Below are 17024 nucleotides of genomic sequence, written 5' to 3'. Positions count from 1 at the left end.
CTTTCCTTTTGAAGATGGCTTCCTAGATGACAGTCATGGTGATCAGTCTTTATCATCGGGACTCAGCTCTCCAACACGCTGTCAGAATGGTGAAAGAGTGGAACGCTATTCTAGAAAGGTGTTTGTTGGAGGTCTTCCTCCTGACATTGATGAAGGTACTGTGACAAAGTTACACTGGTGAGATGTGAGAATTGACTTTCATATTGACTTTTTGACTTTTAAAAGGTCAAATTTTCATAAAAACAAATGCATTTTCCCAGGTATGTTGATTATAGCGCTTGTAGCATTATTTAAAACATACATCACCACCCCTGACAACACCCAAGAGTTTACTTGGCATTCTTTTTTGTACTGTAGATCAGAAGAGATGGGAGACAGAAACGCCTGCATAGCAGGTCTTCTAATCTGCAAGAGCAGCATGTATTCTCACATATGCAAAACAGGGAAGCTGAAAAAGGGAATTTAGTGGGTACCATCACTCTGCTGTGGTCTTTCCCTGTTCTTCTTAAAATATATGATTGACTTTAAGGACTTTGTTAATAGTCCTTAACAAAGTAAATCAGGCTTTAATTAATTAACTCTTATATCCAGCATATATGCAGTGTTCAGCTGACAAAGGTAGGGCAATTAACATGGTTAGAAAATAATAACCAGCTGAGTAGTTTTTTTCTCAGTCTTATCTGCTCTACCTTTGTGTCTCTTCACACACCCTGACTTCCAAAGCAAAATCGTGACACTTTTTGCTATATTTTTCATATTATAGCTGGAATCCACCACTATCTAGCTATTATTTATTTGATTTATAGGAATTTGATTCCGTATAATAAAAAGAGAGGGATCTCTGAATCTGATCTACTAAATTGAAGCCTAAACCATGTACAATTTTAATGAGGCAATGTGAGCTGCCAATCTATAGTTTACAAGCAGCTCAAACGCAGTTCCCATGTCATATCGTGAGTGGCAGGACTGTTGATACAGGCACTGCTGGGTAACCTGAATCCCCAGCTGTAAGAAGCAGGCCAACAGGTACAACCTGAACATTGCTGTGTACTCAATCAAAATACATGCCCAGCCTGTCCATGCTGGGAAGTAACATGGCCACTTGGGAGGTCTTACCTTTTTCCACAAGAGGTCTGCTCCAGTGACACCTTTTTCTTTCAGCTCTTAAGTTATACAGTATGTGTTTTGTGGCTCTGTTCACTTGAAAAATCTGACGTGCAGCTCATGGGGTCAGATAAAATGTGGACACATCTGAAAGAACAATCAAAAAATTGGAAAACCACTGACTTTGTCTTCAAACTTTCCTCCTGATGGATTGTTGCTTTAGTCTATGTCTAGCATCACATTAGACATAATTTTAAACTAGTTATTTCTTTAAAGTATATTTGCATTAAAAAAAAATAATTTTACAAAACAACTTAATTTTTTTCTTTTCTGAAGCATTTTCACATAAAACAAAATTGTCCTGTAAGATAGTTTGAGGTGTGTGTTCCACGGTGTTTCTAAACTGATGGTTAAGAAGCAAAGAAGTAGCTGGGTGATTCAAGGCAGATGTTCAGAGGGGACTGAGGAAGATGAAACCCCACAGTCGCATGACCTGGTGTGGCATCTTTCTAGGGCATGCTACAAGGAGTGGCCATGCTGACATGTACCTCCATCAGTCCCACGTGGCTGCATCTGACCCTGCTTTGGGGCTATAAATAGAAATACACCACAGCTGAAGCATATTCACTGCTGATAGATCATGTTTGCATTTAATCCTGCTGCAAACTTGCATTAGTGGAATGTGTAATAACTTTCTAAGCAGCAATGTATACCATAAAGGTGAAAGGTTATTTAGGCATCCTCTATGTATATTATTGCAGTTTTTACTGTTCTTAATTGATGTAGAAAACAGTCTGTTTTTTTTTAAACTAAGAATTTTTACCTTGCCACTGTCAGTCTTCAGATTTTCTCTAAGGTACCTCATTTGTTTTTTGTAGATGAGATCACTGCCAGCTTTCGTAGGTTTGGACCTCTTGTGGTGGATTGGCCTCACAAAGCTGAAAGCAAGTCATATTTTCCTCCTAAAGGTAATTAGCTTAAAATACATTTATGCAGGTTGTTGTGGTAAAAGCAGTGGGGTTTTCAGCAGTTGTCTTGATGGAAATAACACAGTTCAGTGACTGAAATGTGGTTCTGTGTGTGTGTGCTTCTTCAACAAGCCTGGAGTCCTTGAATCATGCCTTAATTTATACTAGGCATACTTGAGAAGGCAAGTTACAGAGGTTTCCTAATGCCAATTCTGTTGCAGTTTGCATATTGTAGAAATTATAGGAAAAATAGCTGGAAGTCACTTGTGGATTTGGTACACAGCAATTGCGTAGAGAAGCAGGAGCCCGTGTTGTGTGCGTCCCGACCCGCGCAGCGCTGCTCCTGCTTGGAGTCACGGCGCCCAGAGAGGCCAGGCTGGCATCAGGCACTGCCACCAGAGCTTCAGCTTGGAGCTGATCTGCTGCAGGGTGGCTTAGAGTGTATGCAGGTGGGGCAATTCCACATCTGTCAGCAAAATACACTGTGCAGATCTGTTTTGGCTGAGAGAACAGTTTATGGGAAACCTGTTTGGGAGAGTTACTTGGCTAAATCAAATTGCTCTTCATGCATCCTAGTCCCTCCTATGATTTTGTATTATGCATATATAGAGAGTATACATATAGTATACATTCTGTTCTGTCATGCATGTGTCTTGCATGTAGTTTGGGAACTCATTCATGATCTGCAACAGTATCATGAAGTGATACACAGAATTTCTGATCTATATGCTGTGATTTTCTGTACTCACTGACTGCAAAAGATCTTAATTGCTCATTAAGGCCACTAATTATTTTGGCAGAACAATGAGATGTTCAGTCGGTGAACTAGCTAATCAATCCTACAGTATTTTGATAGATACATTTTGACTGCAAAACCCACACAAATAAAAGCCAACTTGATTATCTAGAAGCTTTAAGTGCTGGAGACAAGATAACTCTCTAACAAATGCTTGCCCTGTAAACAGTATGTGGAGCACTTAAAAACAGAACAAAACCCCATACACGCTCCCTCTTTCACAGCTCAGCATTGCTGGCAGTAGTTACTATGCAACATCTGTTCCTGAATTTAAAACCAAACCAACCAAACAAAAAATACCAGACCAGCAACAATACATTCAAAACCTAAAAAACACCCATATATTCCTAAGGAGAAATGGTAAGATGTATGATTGTCTCTTTTTATTTTGTTTTTAAAGGTCTTTAGGGTCTTTCTGGCTACTGAATTCTGATTGTACTTTCACTTTATAAGTTAAAAAAAAAAAATCTAGTAAACCCAGCTTCTACTTGTCCTTAACTCCTACTATTCTTCACTTTTTCTCCTGGGGAGGTTTGTTTTTTTTCTGTGGTGTGTTTCTGTTTTTTTTTTTTGTTTGTTTGTTTTTTTCCTTTTTCCCTTATTAATTCAAAAAAAGTAACTATTCATGGCAGATCAACGCGGGACTTCCAGTTTTGATTTTGTTCCGTATCTGACAGTGGACTAGTTATGCCTTGCTAAACTTGTAAATCTGTTTGTGAGTAAGATCTATTTTAGCAGAAGACAAGGGAATGCAGCCTCACTTCTATTTTTGTCATGATTCTAATATAAGAAACAGCTTTCGAGCCCTTGCCAGTTGCCCTGGACATCTGTCTGGAAGTGCTACACAACAGTCAATCCCAACTGTTCCACATTTATTTATAACTGATTTCTTAGCTATCAGTCAGGGCTGCGGCATCGTGCATCCTGCGCTCCCGTCTTCGACACTCACTCACAGTCATGTTAAGCTTGGTAGGTCAAATGTACATGATTTACTATGATCCCATACAGACAGCATCTGCATAGAAGACAGAATATTATTAACAGCATCAAAGTGTAACATTTGAATGTCTATTATGTATTTTTTCCACATCTTTTTAGTCTCTTTTGTATTTATAAAGAGTATTTAGTTTCCAAAGTTGTTATGGAATCATAGACAGAAGTACCTCAATAAAAATAAAAAGCATCCACTGATGCTTTTCATTAGAAGTTCCTTTAGAACTAAAATTCAGTCAATTTTAAAAAATATTTTTATTTTAAGCTCTTTTGATCTATTATGAGGCATTTCTTTTAAAATACAATTAAATGAAAAGAGGTATTTGAAATTATGCTTGGTGCAAAATTCAGTGATGTGACTTATTCAGCTGTCAAATATTCATGAATTGATGTTTTCTCCCTTCCTTTTTCCAGTTATCTTTTCTCCCGTGTTGCATTGCTAGTCTAAATTCTCTGAAATTTAGAATATGAGTCTTTTAAATGAAAAATATGTCAAAAATATTAAATTATAGATGAGAGAATGGATTTATTTTTAGGCTAGCTATCTGAGGGGGAAAAAAATAAAGAGGATTGTTGGAATGCAGCGGGGATGATGTGGAGGCTTAACTTTGTCCACACATTAGTAAAGCCTGACCTCCAAGGCCTCTCCCACTTATTTGAATGTGCCCAAGTACTTTACCTGATTAGTTTAGTGAGCAAGTCAGCCCACAGACATGTAGTCAGGTCTTGCAAGCCTTACTAGCTAATTTATTCCTTGCTATGGTTGGTTAGCTTAGGTGCAGTGGCATATAAGCTGTTTTCAGGACTAGCTGGGGATTGGAGACATTCCTGTAGTGTTGAGCTTGAACAAAGAAGTTTTTCCTGGATTAGGCATCCTAGGCAGGGCAGTGTCACTGCAGCTCTGCTAAGGCACATTACCTCAGATCTGGTGCTGGACCTCATGGACCTACAAGGTGGTGTGTGAAATAAGCTGAACTGCAACCTCCAGTTTGGTGAGTTATATGGGGTTTATTTCAGAGCAGTGCCAACATTATCATTTCAGGCCTTGGGGTTCACAGATCAGCATAGATGGGTCTGCAGCATATTCCTCAAGTACATCTATACTACCTGTGTTATTCAAGTTTCCCTGTTTTCCCAGATACTGTACAGGTTTGTTGCCCTTACTGAATCTTGCCTGACATGACAGAATACATTGTGACAATGCATTTAGGAAAGCAGTCTGGCTTGGTCAATGGTTCAGTTTTGGTTACTATAATAAAACAATCCCAAAATCATCTGATAAATCCAACAGTCCTTAGAGGATGCACTAATTGCCAGTGAGTTCAATGCTTAGGTTGCCAAGAGGAACTGGTGGCACCCAGCTGTTTTGTCACTGGAAGTGTATATTATGCACTTGGGCAAGAGAAGCTGGTCACAGCTCACAGTGTGTGTCTGTTTCTAGTTCTGCACACCTGTATTATTGCCTTAACATTTCTTTTCACCCTCCTGTGCATTGTAAAGCTTAGCACCAGGTTTTTATGTAAGTGTCATCCACGAGGTGATTTTTAGTGCTTCGCTTCTGAATAAGGCCAATTCATTCCTCTGGATCTGTCTGGATATGTTAGTAATGGAACTGGCAAAATTAGAAATGCCATGTGTTGGTCTCGGGTAAGCAGATGCCCAGTTCCTAATGTGTTTACTTGGCTTCCACCACTGAGTTTTGGGAATTAAATGTGGTTTATGACTAAGTATTTTTTGAGTACCTATGAGACACTGAGAAATAATGAAATATGTGCTAAAGAATGCTATCCAGTGTAGCTACACCTTACCATCACACAGTCTATTTCTCTCTGGCAAAATCCAGATAATGAATATTTTGTTGAAATAGAAATTGATGGTTTTTTACTTACTTACTGGTCTACTGAGTTAAGCAATGCTTATGTCAACTACAGTAATTTTTTTCCTCTTTTTATTAAACATATGGTGCCAACTGTTTTAAAAACATTCTTTTTAAATTTTTTTAATTTTTTTTTAAAGACTGCTAGTTTTAAAACAACTTTTAAAATGTTTTCTTTTCTTTGTTTTTGTGATAACAGTGATTTCCTACCAATCACTAAAAGCTGCACAATGTATCTCAAGATGAGAAAAATGACACAAAAGTCTTCCTCTGTTCCCCTCCAATTAGAAGGGCTGATGTTAGGATAAAGATGAGATATAGAGTGAGAAAACAAAGCATGGCAGAGCTTGGAGATAGGACAGATTTGGAATGGAAGGAAAGCTTTGGCTTCACGGTTGATTTAGATGTGTGGTGCCACAGCCTGATCCTCTGGTGTTTTCCATGTTCTTCAGTTATTCTGTTGTTTGCTAAAAATAAGCACATTTGTCCCTGCTGCTCCACAGGAGATAATAAGGGTAAATAGGATCTCATGACAAAGAAAATAGTGTATGCAGAGTTGCACAAAGTAACTTTATGAAGAGATTCTCATGCTTTAATTTAAAAGAACGTGTGAGACAGGCTGTACGAGCCTTCCCCATGATCTCTAAGGTAACTTTAGATGGGAGCGCGGCTGTCGGGCGCCGTCTGACTTGAAGGATCTTGATTTCACAGATGGGGGTCACTTGCCTGGTTAATTCCTTTGCCACTGCAGCAGCAATGGTAGCTTCTGCCAGAGGAGCAAGAATTAATGGTTGCAAGGAGAAAGTACAGAGTCATAATTCTAATTCCATCAGCCATAGTCACAATAATATATCTGGTTTGTGCAAATACAAACCTTTGGACCTGCTGGAGCGTGTCCAGAGAAGGGCCACAAGAATGATCCGAGGGCTGGAGCAGCTCTCCTACGAGGACAGACTTTGTTGGGGTTTGTATGAGACTCATACAGACTTTGTATGAGTTGGGGCTGTTCAGTCTGGAGAAGAGAAGGCTCCGAGGTGACCTTATTGTGGCCTTCCAGTATCTTAGGGGGGCCTACAGGAAAGCTGGGGAGGGACTTTTTAGGATATCGAGTAACGACAGGACTAGGGGGAATGGGGCAAAGCTGGAAGTAGGTAGATTCAGACTGGATGTGAGAAAGTTCTTCACCATGGGAGTGGTGATTCCCTGGAATGGGTTGCCCAGGGAGGTGGTTGAGGCTCCATCCCTGGGGGTCTTTAAGGCCAGGCTGGATGAGGCTCTGGGCAGCCTGATCTAGTGGGAGGTGTCCCTGCTCATGGCAGAGGGGTTGGAACTGGGGGATCCTTGTGGTCCCTTCCAGCCCTGACAGATTCTGATCTGTTTTAGCAGAGGACTCTAGAGCCCTAATGGCTTAATTGGTTGGACTTGATGATCTTAAAGGTCTCTTCCAACCTAAAGGATTCTATGATTCTATGAAATACAACAATCTATTATACTGAAAGTAATTGGTTCATCTTACTGGTCTAATGCCATACCACCAAAGTCCAGTATAAAATGCCTAGCCAATTTTTGTATTTTAAAAACTGAAGTCAGAGATCCTAATCATTGCTAGAATGGAAAGTGACGTCTTTTATCCAAAAATATATTGTACAGTAGATAGTGATGTGAGATCTTTTTTTAAACTTTGTTTGTGAATGTTCCAACATACACGTGTGCAGTATCAGTTGTTTACCCACTGATACCTGAGGCCATATATATAATTTTTAGTCCCTGTATCTTCCCACAGCAGGGCAGCATAATCCCAAATCAATGCCATTCACAAAATGCGTGGTAGCAAAAAGCAGTACATACCGACCTGCTCTTCTGTAGCTGTGCAACTTAAGGCTGGTTTTGTATCAATTTTCTTTCAGGTTTTTGATTACTATTTTCTAAGCCTCCCTTTGTAAAGCTCTTCACACTGTTTTCTTTTTTGTCCTAAATGTTTGAGGATTCTTGGTGATACAGTGATGATTTTAAAATGTCTGTCTTTGCGACTGCAGTGCCGGTTGTCAGAGAGCATTCAAGGAGCTGCATCATATAAGAGAATCTCTGTCCCTAAAACTGTGCTGTTTGCAATTTCTTTTTCTAAGGGTAAAAAATCTGATGAGGTAAAATATAAAAATATTTTTGAGCAATCAAGCCTAGGCAAAACAAATCTGTTTCTTAAATAGTGTTTGTAATGGTTTGAAAGCAAACCAGTGAGAGACTCCAAGTCACAAATACAAGTTAATATGAAAAAATAAAATAAATGCAACAATACAAAGGGAAACCACAGACAGAGTCAGAATACAACCTGACATTGTAGTTAGGGTGATGGTAGCAGTCCAGATGAAGCAGTGGTCTTGTAGAAAAGATCTGGTAGCTCTTGTCCTCTGGAAATCCAGTGGGTAAGGCCCCCTGTGCTGTCCTGAACCCCAGTTTATATCCAGGTGGGAGCACTTGGCTCCTCCCCCTGGGTGGAGCATCTCACAATGGGTTGATGTCATTCTGTGAGTCATGCAGTGGGTCCTTGATGGTCCATTAAACAGAAATGGCTCCTGGGGGGAGTTCTGTGAGTCAAGGGGCAAGGCATGGATGGGCCCATGAACAGGGAGGACTCCTCCTGCTGGGTGGGAAGGTGTTAACATCTCCCTGAACCTCCTTCCTTATCTGTTATAGCCTGGGGTGTGAGGTCTGTCCTGGGCAGCTGCTACCCATGGTTTTGTTAACAGCCCATGAGCAATGACATAGAGGGTATAGAATACACAGATTTTGGTTCTACCCACATAAGGATAAACTGGTCCCAGCCCCTGTAACCATGACAGTGTTGCAGGATTATCCTCTCCCAGCTTTCATGTTGCTTTCAACAAATGCTTTCTTTCAAAACTGCTAGGTTGATATAGATTTTTTTAATTTTTTTTTTATCCCTGAAGAAATCACAATTTTTAGCAAGCTTTTGTTGACTGTTGTTCAACTGGCAACTAAGGAATGACCAGATATCTTCAGAAGAGGCTCAGCTTTCATTGTCTCCACAGGATTTGGTAGTAGAAGTGGTTCTGTCAGTCCTCCTAGCTGCTTATGACTATAGTAATCAAATATAAGCAAATAAAAGCTATTAGTTATTAAAAGAATATAAATATTGTACCAGATATTCCTAGTATAATCTAATTTACTACTGAAAACCTTATTTTTAGAGTGAGGACTGTGCGAGGATGGATGATGTAGAAAGGATGGGGGTATAGAATTCAAGAATAAAACTTGGGGTTCTGAGTTCTAGTACAAAGTCCTAAAGAAGAGTAAATCCAACCCCAGCAGCTTCTGTCTTTCTCATTTGTGTAAACCAAATGTTCCTATGAGAGAAACACTGTTTTTCAGAAACCACTTTCTCCCTTTCTGCCTACCCCTCTCTACTTTACTCTCCTCGAGTGGCATCAGAAAGCTTTTTCCAATCAAGACAAATTCGATGTAACGCCCACAATTTTGGGATTGACTCCTTTTCAGGGCTGGGCCTGGGATAGGCAAACCTTGGGCTGCAATTACTGATAGTGGCTCCCAACTGTTATTCTGTAAGAACTGATCTTGCACCACCTTGGGCTTGATAGCCCTCTGTAAGACATTCTCCTGAGAAGAGCAGTCTCTTGTGAGATTTTATGTAAGGAAACCAAATCAAGTTTTCTGCCTGTAACACAACAGGCTGTTGTCCAAATTTAGCTCTCTATCCTAGCAATAAATTTATCTCTCATTTATGTTTGGGTTTGGTGGTTTGGGTTTTTTATCCATGTGTAGACCTTTTTTTTTTTTTTTTTTTTTTTTTTTTTTTTTGGTTTGGTTTTTTTTGCCTTGTTTAGCCTTTTTTTTTTTTTTTTTTTTTTTTTTTTTTTTTCTTCCTTCAAAAATTTAAAAGTTCTTAAGATACCTCCCTCTGATAGGCTGGCATATGTCCTTAACAGATTCTTGGTTACCCAGCAGTGTCCTGGCATTTTTGGTCAGATGAATAATATTTTTAGGATCAACATTCAAATCATATTGGGGATAATATAGTCTCTATGTACAGCAATATGTTGTGTGTGAACAACAGACAAATAAAGGACTGACTTTCCTGATTTTCAAAGAAATAATATGCCTTTGGGGATAATATGTCATACAGGAATTAGGTTCAGTAGCTCTCCATCACCTGTGTTCCTCTTTATGGCTCAATCAGATTATTTAAGCAGGAAAAGTTCCTTTGCTTCAGAAGTGAAAGCTCAAGGGCTGTGACAGTCCTAGAGTAGCTTTGTCAGTGCGTGATGCTAACACGATACATTTTATTGTCCACATGAAAACAAAGATGTTAGTGTTGGGTATCTGAAGATGAATACAAGTCTACAGCTTCTTATGGCTGCATTTCTGGTTTGCTAAAGAAACAACTTGTTTTTATACTAGTCACTAATGTGCTAATCCCCAGAGTCTCTGTAGACAGTCCTATGATTCATATCTGAATCTATTGGAAAGTGTTCTATATAATCAGAGGATCGACCACAATTAAACATGTCACTTCATTTTACAGCATTAGTAATAAATTGCTAGAAGAGTTTTGTAGTTCTGACTTCAGAGGCTGTTCAGGAGTTTTTGGTACAGGCAAAATACTTTTTTTTTTTTTTTTTTTACAACACAGAAGTCAATACAGAAGGTTGTTTAGACTTCTGTTGGACAATGTGATTATTGGAAGAAGATGGGTTGTCTCCTAACTCGGTCAGCAGTCTCATCAAAAGGCCTTGAATTTTCCACATTAAAAAAACAAAACAACCAACCAACCAAAAACCCACCACCACAACCAACCAACCAACCATACCAGGTTTTGAAAATACCTAATTGATCTGTTGGTAGCAACTAAAGGAGTCACACTTGGGAAGCCTGTATCATGGTCTGCAGTTTACATATCACTTTTCTATTAAGTTGTGTCTAATGCCTGTCAGTGTTGCTTTGACTGATGGGCTAGGTTACATGAGGAGAGGTACTTAGGCCACATCCATTGCTTCCAGCAAAGCCCGTTCTGAAGTTCATATGCATTGCATCTGCACCTATTTGATAGGGTTTTTCCATGATCCTCCTGACTCTTTAGAGAAACTAAAGGTCACATGTTGGAGCTGCATAATATTCTTTCCAGAACAGTCTTCCCATGAATCATCTCTATGCATTTCTATTACTCATATGCCAGAGGCAGCCTCTTTCTTCTCACTCAGTGCCTGGAAGGGTTAAGATTGCAATGGGATTTCTTATACTTTACATGAACTATTTATTTTATTAGAGTACATTGAGTTAAGTCACAGCTGATATTTAAGGCTTGTCTCAAGGGGACTGCTGCTCCCAAAATCTAAAGAGCAGCCGATTGGAGTCTGCTTCATGCATCCACTAATCACTAGTTATCACAAGCTTTCAATCAAATGGCCGGTTTAGTAGATTCTATTTTAAATACCAATTCCAAGCATCCACTTTCTGGAATAACTTTTGCAGTCAGTTTGTTTGGGCAGGTGCTGAAATAATTAACTAGGGTTTGTCAATAAGATGTACCTGTGTATGGCACCTGTATTTTTTCTTAATTGTTGTGCATCTGAAGAATTGATGGTGGCAAAAAAAAGTATTTAAATTTCAGGCAAGTTTACTGAAGTCTGTTTTGGACAGAAACAGGAAATCTTAAGGATAGTCTTTATTAAAGAATTCATTCTTTTGAGTTTTATGAACATGTATATACTCTTGGATTTTTCAGGAGCATGTTGAGTATTAGGTATTGTGTTGTGTATAAGTAACTGACACCAACTTGCATGCAAATTGAGTATTTTTAAAAAATTTATTGGGCAATTAATTTTAATAAAGCTAGGCTTGTCATCACAGATTTTAAACCTTAGTGTTCTTAAAGGTGATCTCAAAGACAAAGGAGGAGCCCTATGTATTTATCCTTTGATAATCAAAGATGAATCTTACAAATCATCACCTATTCAAATCAGGGACAGGGTTAACTTCAACTTTTTGTTTTATCTCTTACTCTGGAGACACAGACTCTCTTTTAAAGAAAGCTTTGTATTTAGTAAAACAGAAGCACATAGAGCTTGATGGCTGACTTCATGACATTTCATAAGTAAGAGCACTGAATCATGCATTTTTAGGGGTGTGCATGTCTTTGTCATTTTTGTGGCTGATAAATATATTAGACTGTGATATATGATATACTAATTAGGTGTATGTATACCTTATACTGCTTACATCGAACTGGGTCACTGAGTAGCTTACGCATCACACACAGCCTGCTCATGGGGTTAAAATTTGGTCCGGCATAGATTCCCACTGGATTTGTAACTACTATGAAATGTCTGTATGGGGAAGAAAATAAGAATTCTGACTGAGAAGTCTCTTATTGGTGATGTGTTTAAACAGGATATTTTGCATAGGATAATGGCTAAAAGACTCCTAAGCAGACTGAAAATATGTTCCTCCTTCTCTATTGTCGCTCCATAGTACACACAGGGAAGAAAGTGCTGCTAATTCTGATTTGAATGACTGTCAGTTCACAGTAGCTAGCTAAATTTTCTTTCAAAACCCTCTAACACCTAAGGCACTATAAAAAAAGGTTTAAGGTGACAAAACCAAAGTGGGGCATTGAAAGCGTTACTTGGAATTTGAATGTTTCAAAGCATTTAAAAAGCTTTCCATCACTTAGCTATAGGAAGAAACCAGACCACTTTTGACAAAATGAAAGCATTAAATGTTTCTGATTCTCATTAACCACTCCTAAAGTCAAATAGATTTTATTGTGACATGTGCCCCTGACCCTGTATCTAAATACTATTTCCATTCAGTGTTGCCTTTTGTTTTGTACATGGAAATATGTTTTAGATGATATGTAACTACTATGTGCTTCAGTATAAAAGCAGTCCTTTAAATAGTGATTTTGAGAACTTGATAATATTTTGTGCTCTGCTAATAGCTTGTGCTGTGTCTTGTTTTGCTTATAATTTATGAAGGACCAAATTCTTCTTTCAGATATTTGAAATAAGTTCAAGGGGATGGTTAGGGGTTGTGGTGAAGTGAGATTCTCTACTACCACTGCAGTTATTTGCTGTTTCTGAGGATCATCTAAAAAAGTAGTTTTCCTACTCCCACTGCCCTGGTCAGCTGTAATCATTTCATGCATTAGAAGCTTGTGCTCTCTTTGTAAGTTCCTATAAGCATTATATATTTATAGTATTCTGTTCCTAGAATCACTGCAGTGACGCACACAATTCTACCCTTGAGAAAATGATACAATAATATTAAGTCAGTGCAACATAATCAGAATATAGAAATAAGCAATTTATCACAGGTAATATCCCAAATTATACTTCTAGTCTCTCAAATCAGAGGTTAGGACTGGCAATGGGAATGGGTCAGACGCTGGAATGAAAGGTGCTGTGGACGCCTGTGCCCAAGGGAATGTATATGCCCCTCTGATCTCAAAAATAGGAGTAGGTGAGAAGTGGTGTCTCTCAAATGTCTCAGTGCTGTGGTTAGTACCTTTTATCTACTTTATACCATGCAAATTCTGCCTAGTTTTGGGACCTGTGATGTATATGAACCTATAATGATTGTACTGTATCAGTATAATCAGTAGTCTGCTGTATACCAGTGGAGGCTGGGAGGTTTTCATCTAACCAAGTGGAAACCTTAACGTTTTAGAGAATTTGGTAAGTCCATTTGGGATTTTTTTTTTTCTTTTGTAAAATGCACCATTCTGATCTCCTGGGAAAATGCATACTCTCACTAACCAGACTTTTTTTTTTTTTTTTCTTTTTTTGAGAGGCAGATTTGTTCTGCAACTATTGAGTAGTGAAATTTTGGGAAAAACCTTGTTATTAAGGGAGGATTTTCAATCTGCATTGTTTCTGTATAGTCAACAAAGACAAGAAGCTTGAGCAACTAGAACCTGAAAGTATTCTATATGTTCATTCTATACATTCTATACATTCAAACCAGATACTAACCAGCCATACACCCCAGCAGAAATTGACTACTTAATTAAAAGAAGTAGAGTCAAAGCCTAGTACTGAAGTTCTGAATTCTGTCTTAAGTGTCTTAAAACACCAGTTCCTCTCTAGGCACAGTTCACTCACTGTGAAGTACAGGTTATCTTTCCACTCAGAGGTGAGTTAGCATCCTACAAAATCAGGAAATACATTGCTGGCATGGTCTTTGTAAATGACAGTGAGGATATTACTTTGAAGCTCTCAGGAACACTCACAAATATTTGTGTATCACAGATCTGATAAGTGCTGTTTCCTTTATTCTTTAAAAATAGATTTCAAGGAAAACATATAATTTGAAATGAAAAGTGCTTGTACTGTGAGCCCAAATACCAAATTGTATTAATTAAAAATCACTGACTTCAGCTAAAAAGTAGCCTGAATTTTTGGACCTTTTCTCTCTTTGCCTGAAAATCTGTAATTTTTTTTCCTTGTGCTGATACTATGCCTGAAATAGAAGCTGAAATCAAGCAGAGTATTTATATTTATGTGGAATTTTTCTGTGTTAATGTTACTTGGAGTAGAAGTGGAAATTGGCTTATTTGCAAAGAAGAGCAATGGGTTTTGTTGAAACTTAGAAACTGATCTCTTTTCAGACATCTGTTCAGAGTAAAAGCAGCAGCAGACACGATATCCTCCAGATGATAATGAGAATGAGCTGCCTTGCCCAGGGCAGTCCCCATTTCATATTACCCCTGAAAACCAAAATTGAAAAATTCAGTTCTGAATTTAGTTGCTTTTTTTTATATTTATGAATATAAATGCATATTTTTTCATACTGCTGACCCACTGAATTTCACAAAGATAGCTCTTGCCTCATCAAAAGTTAGTCTCTGTCATCTGATTAATTCACGTGACTTCCCTAACTACAGTAAACCAAGTTGCATGTTGCAGCCTTTCTTCTATATTTTTATACCCTTTAATTCTATCATTTATAGCTGCTATAGATCCCGTTGCAGTCTGAAGTTTTAAAATGGCTGTGACCTTTGAAAGAGGAGACAACCCTTTAAATTTGCTGTTGCAATGTTTTACACTAGTGTAGAAGTAAAATACCAGATAAAAAGAGGGGCTTTAATATGTTTGTAGAATGTTCCTTTAGCTTTTTTTGACTTTGGTTTGGTTTTAAAAAGGCATTTCAATGTTTTCTTTTTAATACAGGTAAGTAGGAGTACTTTTACTACAGGACAAACTGAACTGGTATATGTGTACTGGTTTGGGTTTTTTCCCTGTAAGCAGTGAAAGTCTTGAAGTAGTGATGACTAGCAAATCCTTTCTGCTTCTTCATGTGTTTTGGAATTGAAAGAACTTTATAAAGTTTTAGCTGTATATATTCACTACAGCACTATCAAAACGTTGTCCTTTATACTCAGCACTGAAGTGCAGAGGAAATAGTGGGGCATCTCTGCTATGTTCCCAAAATAATGCATGTCCTCATGGAGCAAGCAGACATTCTGTGGGTGGCCTGGGTTTTTTTTCCATTTAAATTGAAGATGTGGGGAAAAATTGTCCATAATATTCATGACCGTATAGGAGGTTTCTAATTCCTCTGTTACTTGTGATATGTAGTAAGGTATTAGTAGTAAGGGTTAAATGTTAGTTTTCATTCATTTGGTAACCTCAGTGATGTGGACTATTTGATAATAAAATTGGAAGTATGAAGTTTATTTTAAAGAAGCTACTGATACAAACTCTCAGTTTTCCTTCAACTCTTTTGTATTATCTGCTTGCTTTCTGACTTTTCTTGAGATGTATCCTGTCCTCTATTTCACTGTGTATGCTTCATTTAATTGCAACTTAGATTCAGGATCCAATTATTTTTTTTAATGGAGCTGAGGATATGAAGTACACACCCTTAAAACAAAACAAAAACAACTACCAACCAAACAAACAAAACCACAAAAAAAAACCCCAAACCTGTCTTTAATGTGGCATATAGGGTATTTCTATTTCTGACCTAACAGACTGCTCAGAGTTAGTCTGGTACTCATGAAAAACGCATAAAATGATTAGGAGCTGTAAGATGCCAAACACTTCCCATTCCTTACATGCCTTTTGTTTCTTAGAGAAAAGAATCAGCTGACAGGGTCATACACTGCCATTTAAAATTACACTGACTAAAAGAAATTCATCTTTGCAGCCCTGACTAATACATAATTTCACTCTTCTGCAGTAGCTAAGTGAGATTACAGCCTTTTCTATTTTGAGGTTCCTTAAGTATTTAAAGCCTTTGATGTTTTTTGAAAATCCAGTCATGCCACTGCAATGTTTAAAAGAAAGTCTGCATTTTTTTTAATACCTCAGATTTCTATTTTTCAAAAATTAGTTTCATTTTTAATAGTAGTTTCATCTCTGGATTTGAAAATGTGTTTTATTCATGTTCAAAGCATCTTCTAATAAGATTACCAAGGGTGACTTTGAGCAATGGTGCTTTGTCATCATATTAACTGATTTAGGAATTTGGTTCACACTGTTTCTAAATATTCCCTTGCTGTGAGCTTTTAAAACAAATTCCTTCTAAAAGTTCTAGTAAATACAACCATAATTAAATTCAAAACTCTTTTTAAAAATGAAGGAAAAAAAAAGTATTATTTATATTTAATGAAAAAAATTATATCTATTTTTTTGAGGTAGCCATCTCAACCATCTAGAAATAAACCAAATGAGACTAGAACATTAATTTTCTTTGCTAGTTTAACTCCATCTTACTTTTAATATTAAGTAGATACAGGTATTGAAATACTTCTATAAGAGATCTTAGGTTGATGGTAGACTTTTATTGTAATCTTGGAGCCTATAAAAACATCAGAAAAGACACTGTCTAAACTCTAAAAGGATAGCATGAAAGAAAATGTGCTTCAAAGGTAGTTTAACTCTCTTCAAGAGTTAAGTAGTCATTCCATTTTGCATAGGAAATGAATGACAACCCAAAGACTGTTCTGATTTGCTATGCAGTATATAAAGAAAAGAGGAAGTTCTTCTCTTCATTGCCTTAGTTCTGCCACCCAACATTAGTGTTATAAAATTGAAACACATGACCCTTAGATTTTGTTTTCTATCTTTGATTTTGTAAGTAGGCTGAATTTTGGTAATTGTGTATTTGAAGTTAGCTACAGTGGGAATTGATAAGATGATATGCAGCCCTCTGACATGGATATTCAAATACTCTTTGACTTTGTATGTAATTCTTCATTACAACTTTTTTCTTTATTTGAAAAGTAGCCCAGATTCTAAGAGCCAGA

The 17024-nt window shown here is 37.6% G+C and overlaps 1 protein-coding gene across 1 annotated transcript in view; it reads left to right on the top strand.

The window, feature by feature from the left end:
• CPEB3 (cytoplasmic polyadenylation element binding protein 3) overlaps positions 1 to 17024 on the top strand; it is a gene marked incomplete at its 3' end in the record, with an annotated part of 72559 nt that overhangs the window by 48639 nt on the left and 6896 nt on the right. Inside the window, exons 6-7 of the mRNA XM_008942038.1 lie at positions 1 to 155; positions 1983 to 2072. The exon at positions 1 to 155 is cut by the window's left edge and continues 43 nt beyond it. Coding sequence (XP_008940286.1) covers positions 1 to 155; positions 1983 to 2072 — 245 coding nt within the window. The remainder of the gene's footprint in view (positions 156 to 1982; positions 2073 to 17024) is intronic.

This window comes from Merops nubicus, unplaced genomic scaffold, assembly GCF_000691845.1.
Source record: "Merops nubicus isolate BGI_N331 unplaced genomic scaffold, ASM69184v1 scaffold37896, whole genome shotgun sequence".
Taxonomy (NCBI): Eukaryota; Metazoa; Chordata; class Aves; order Coraciiformes; family Meropidae; genus Merops; species Merops nubicus.
The sequence above is the reverse complement of the archived record's forward strand: the minus strand, read 5'-3'. Positions and strand labels throughout refer to the sequence as shown.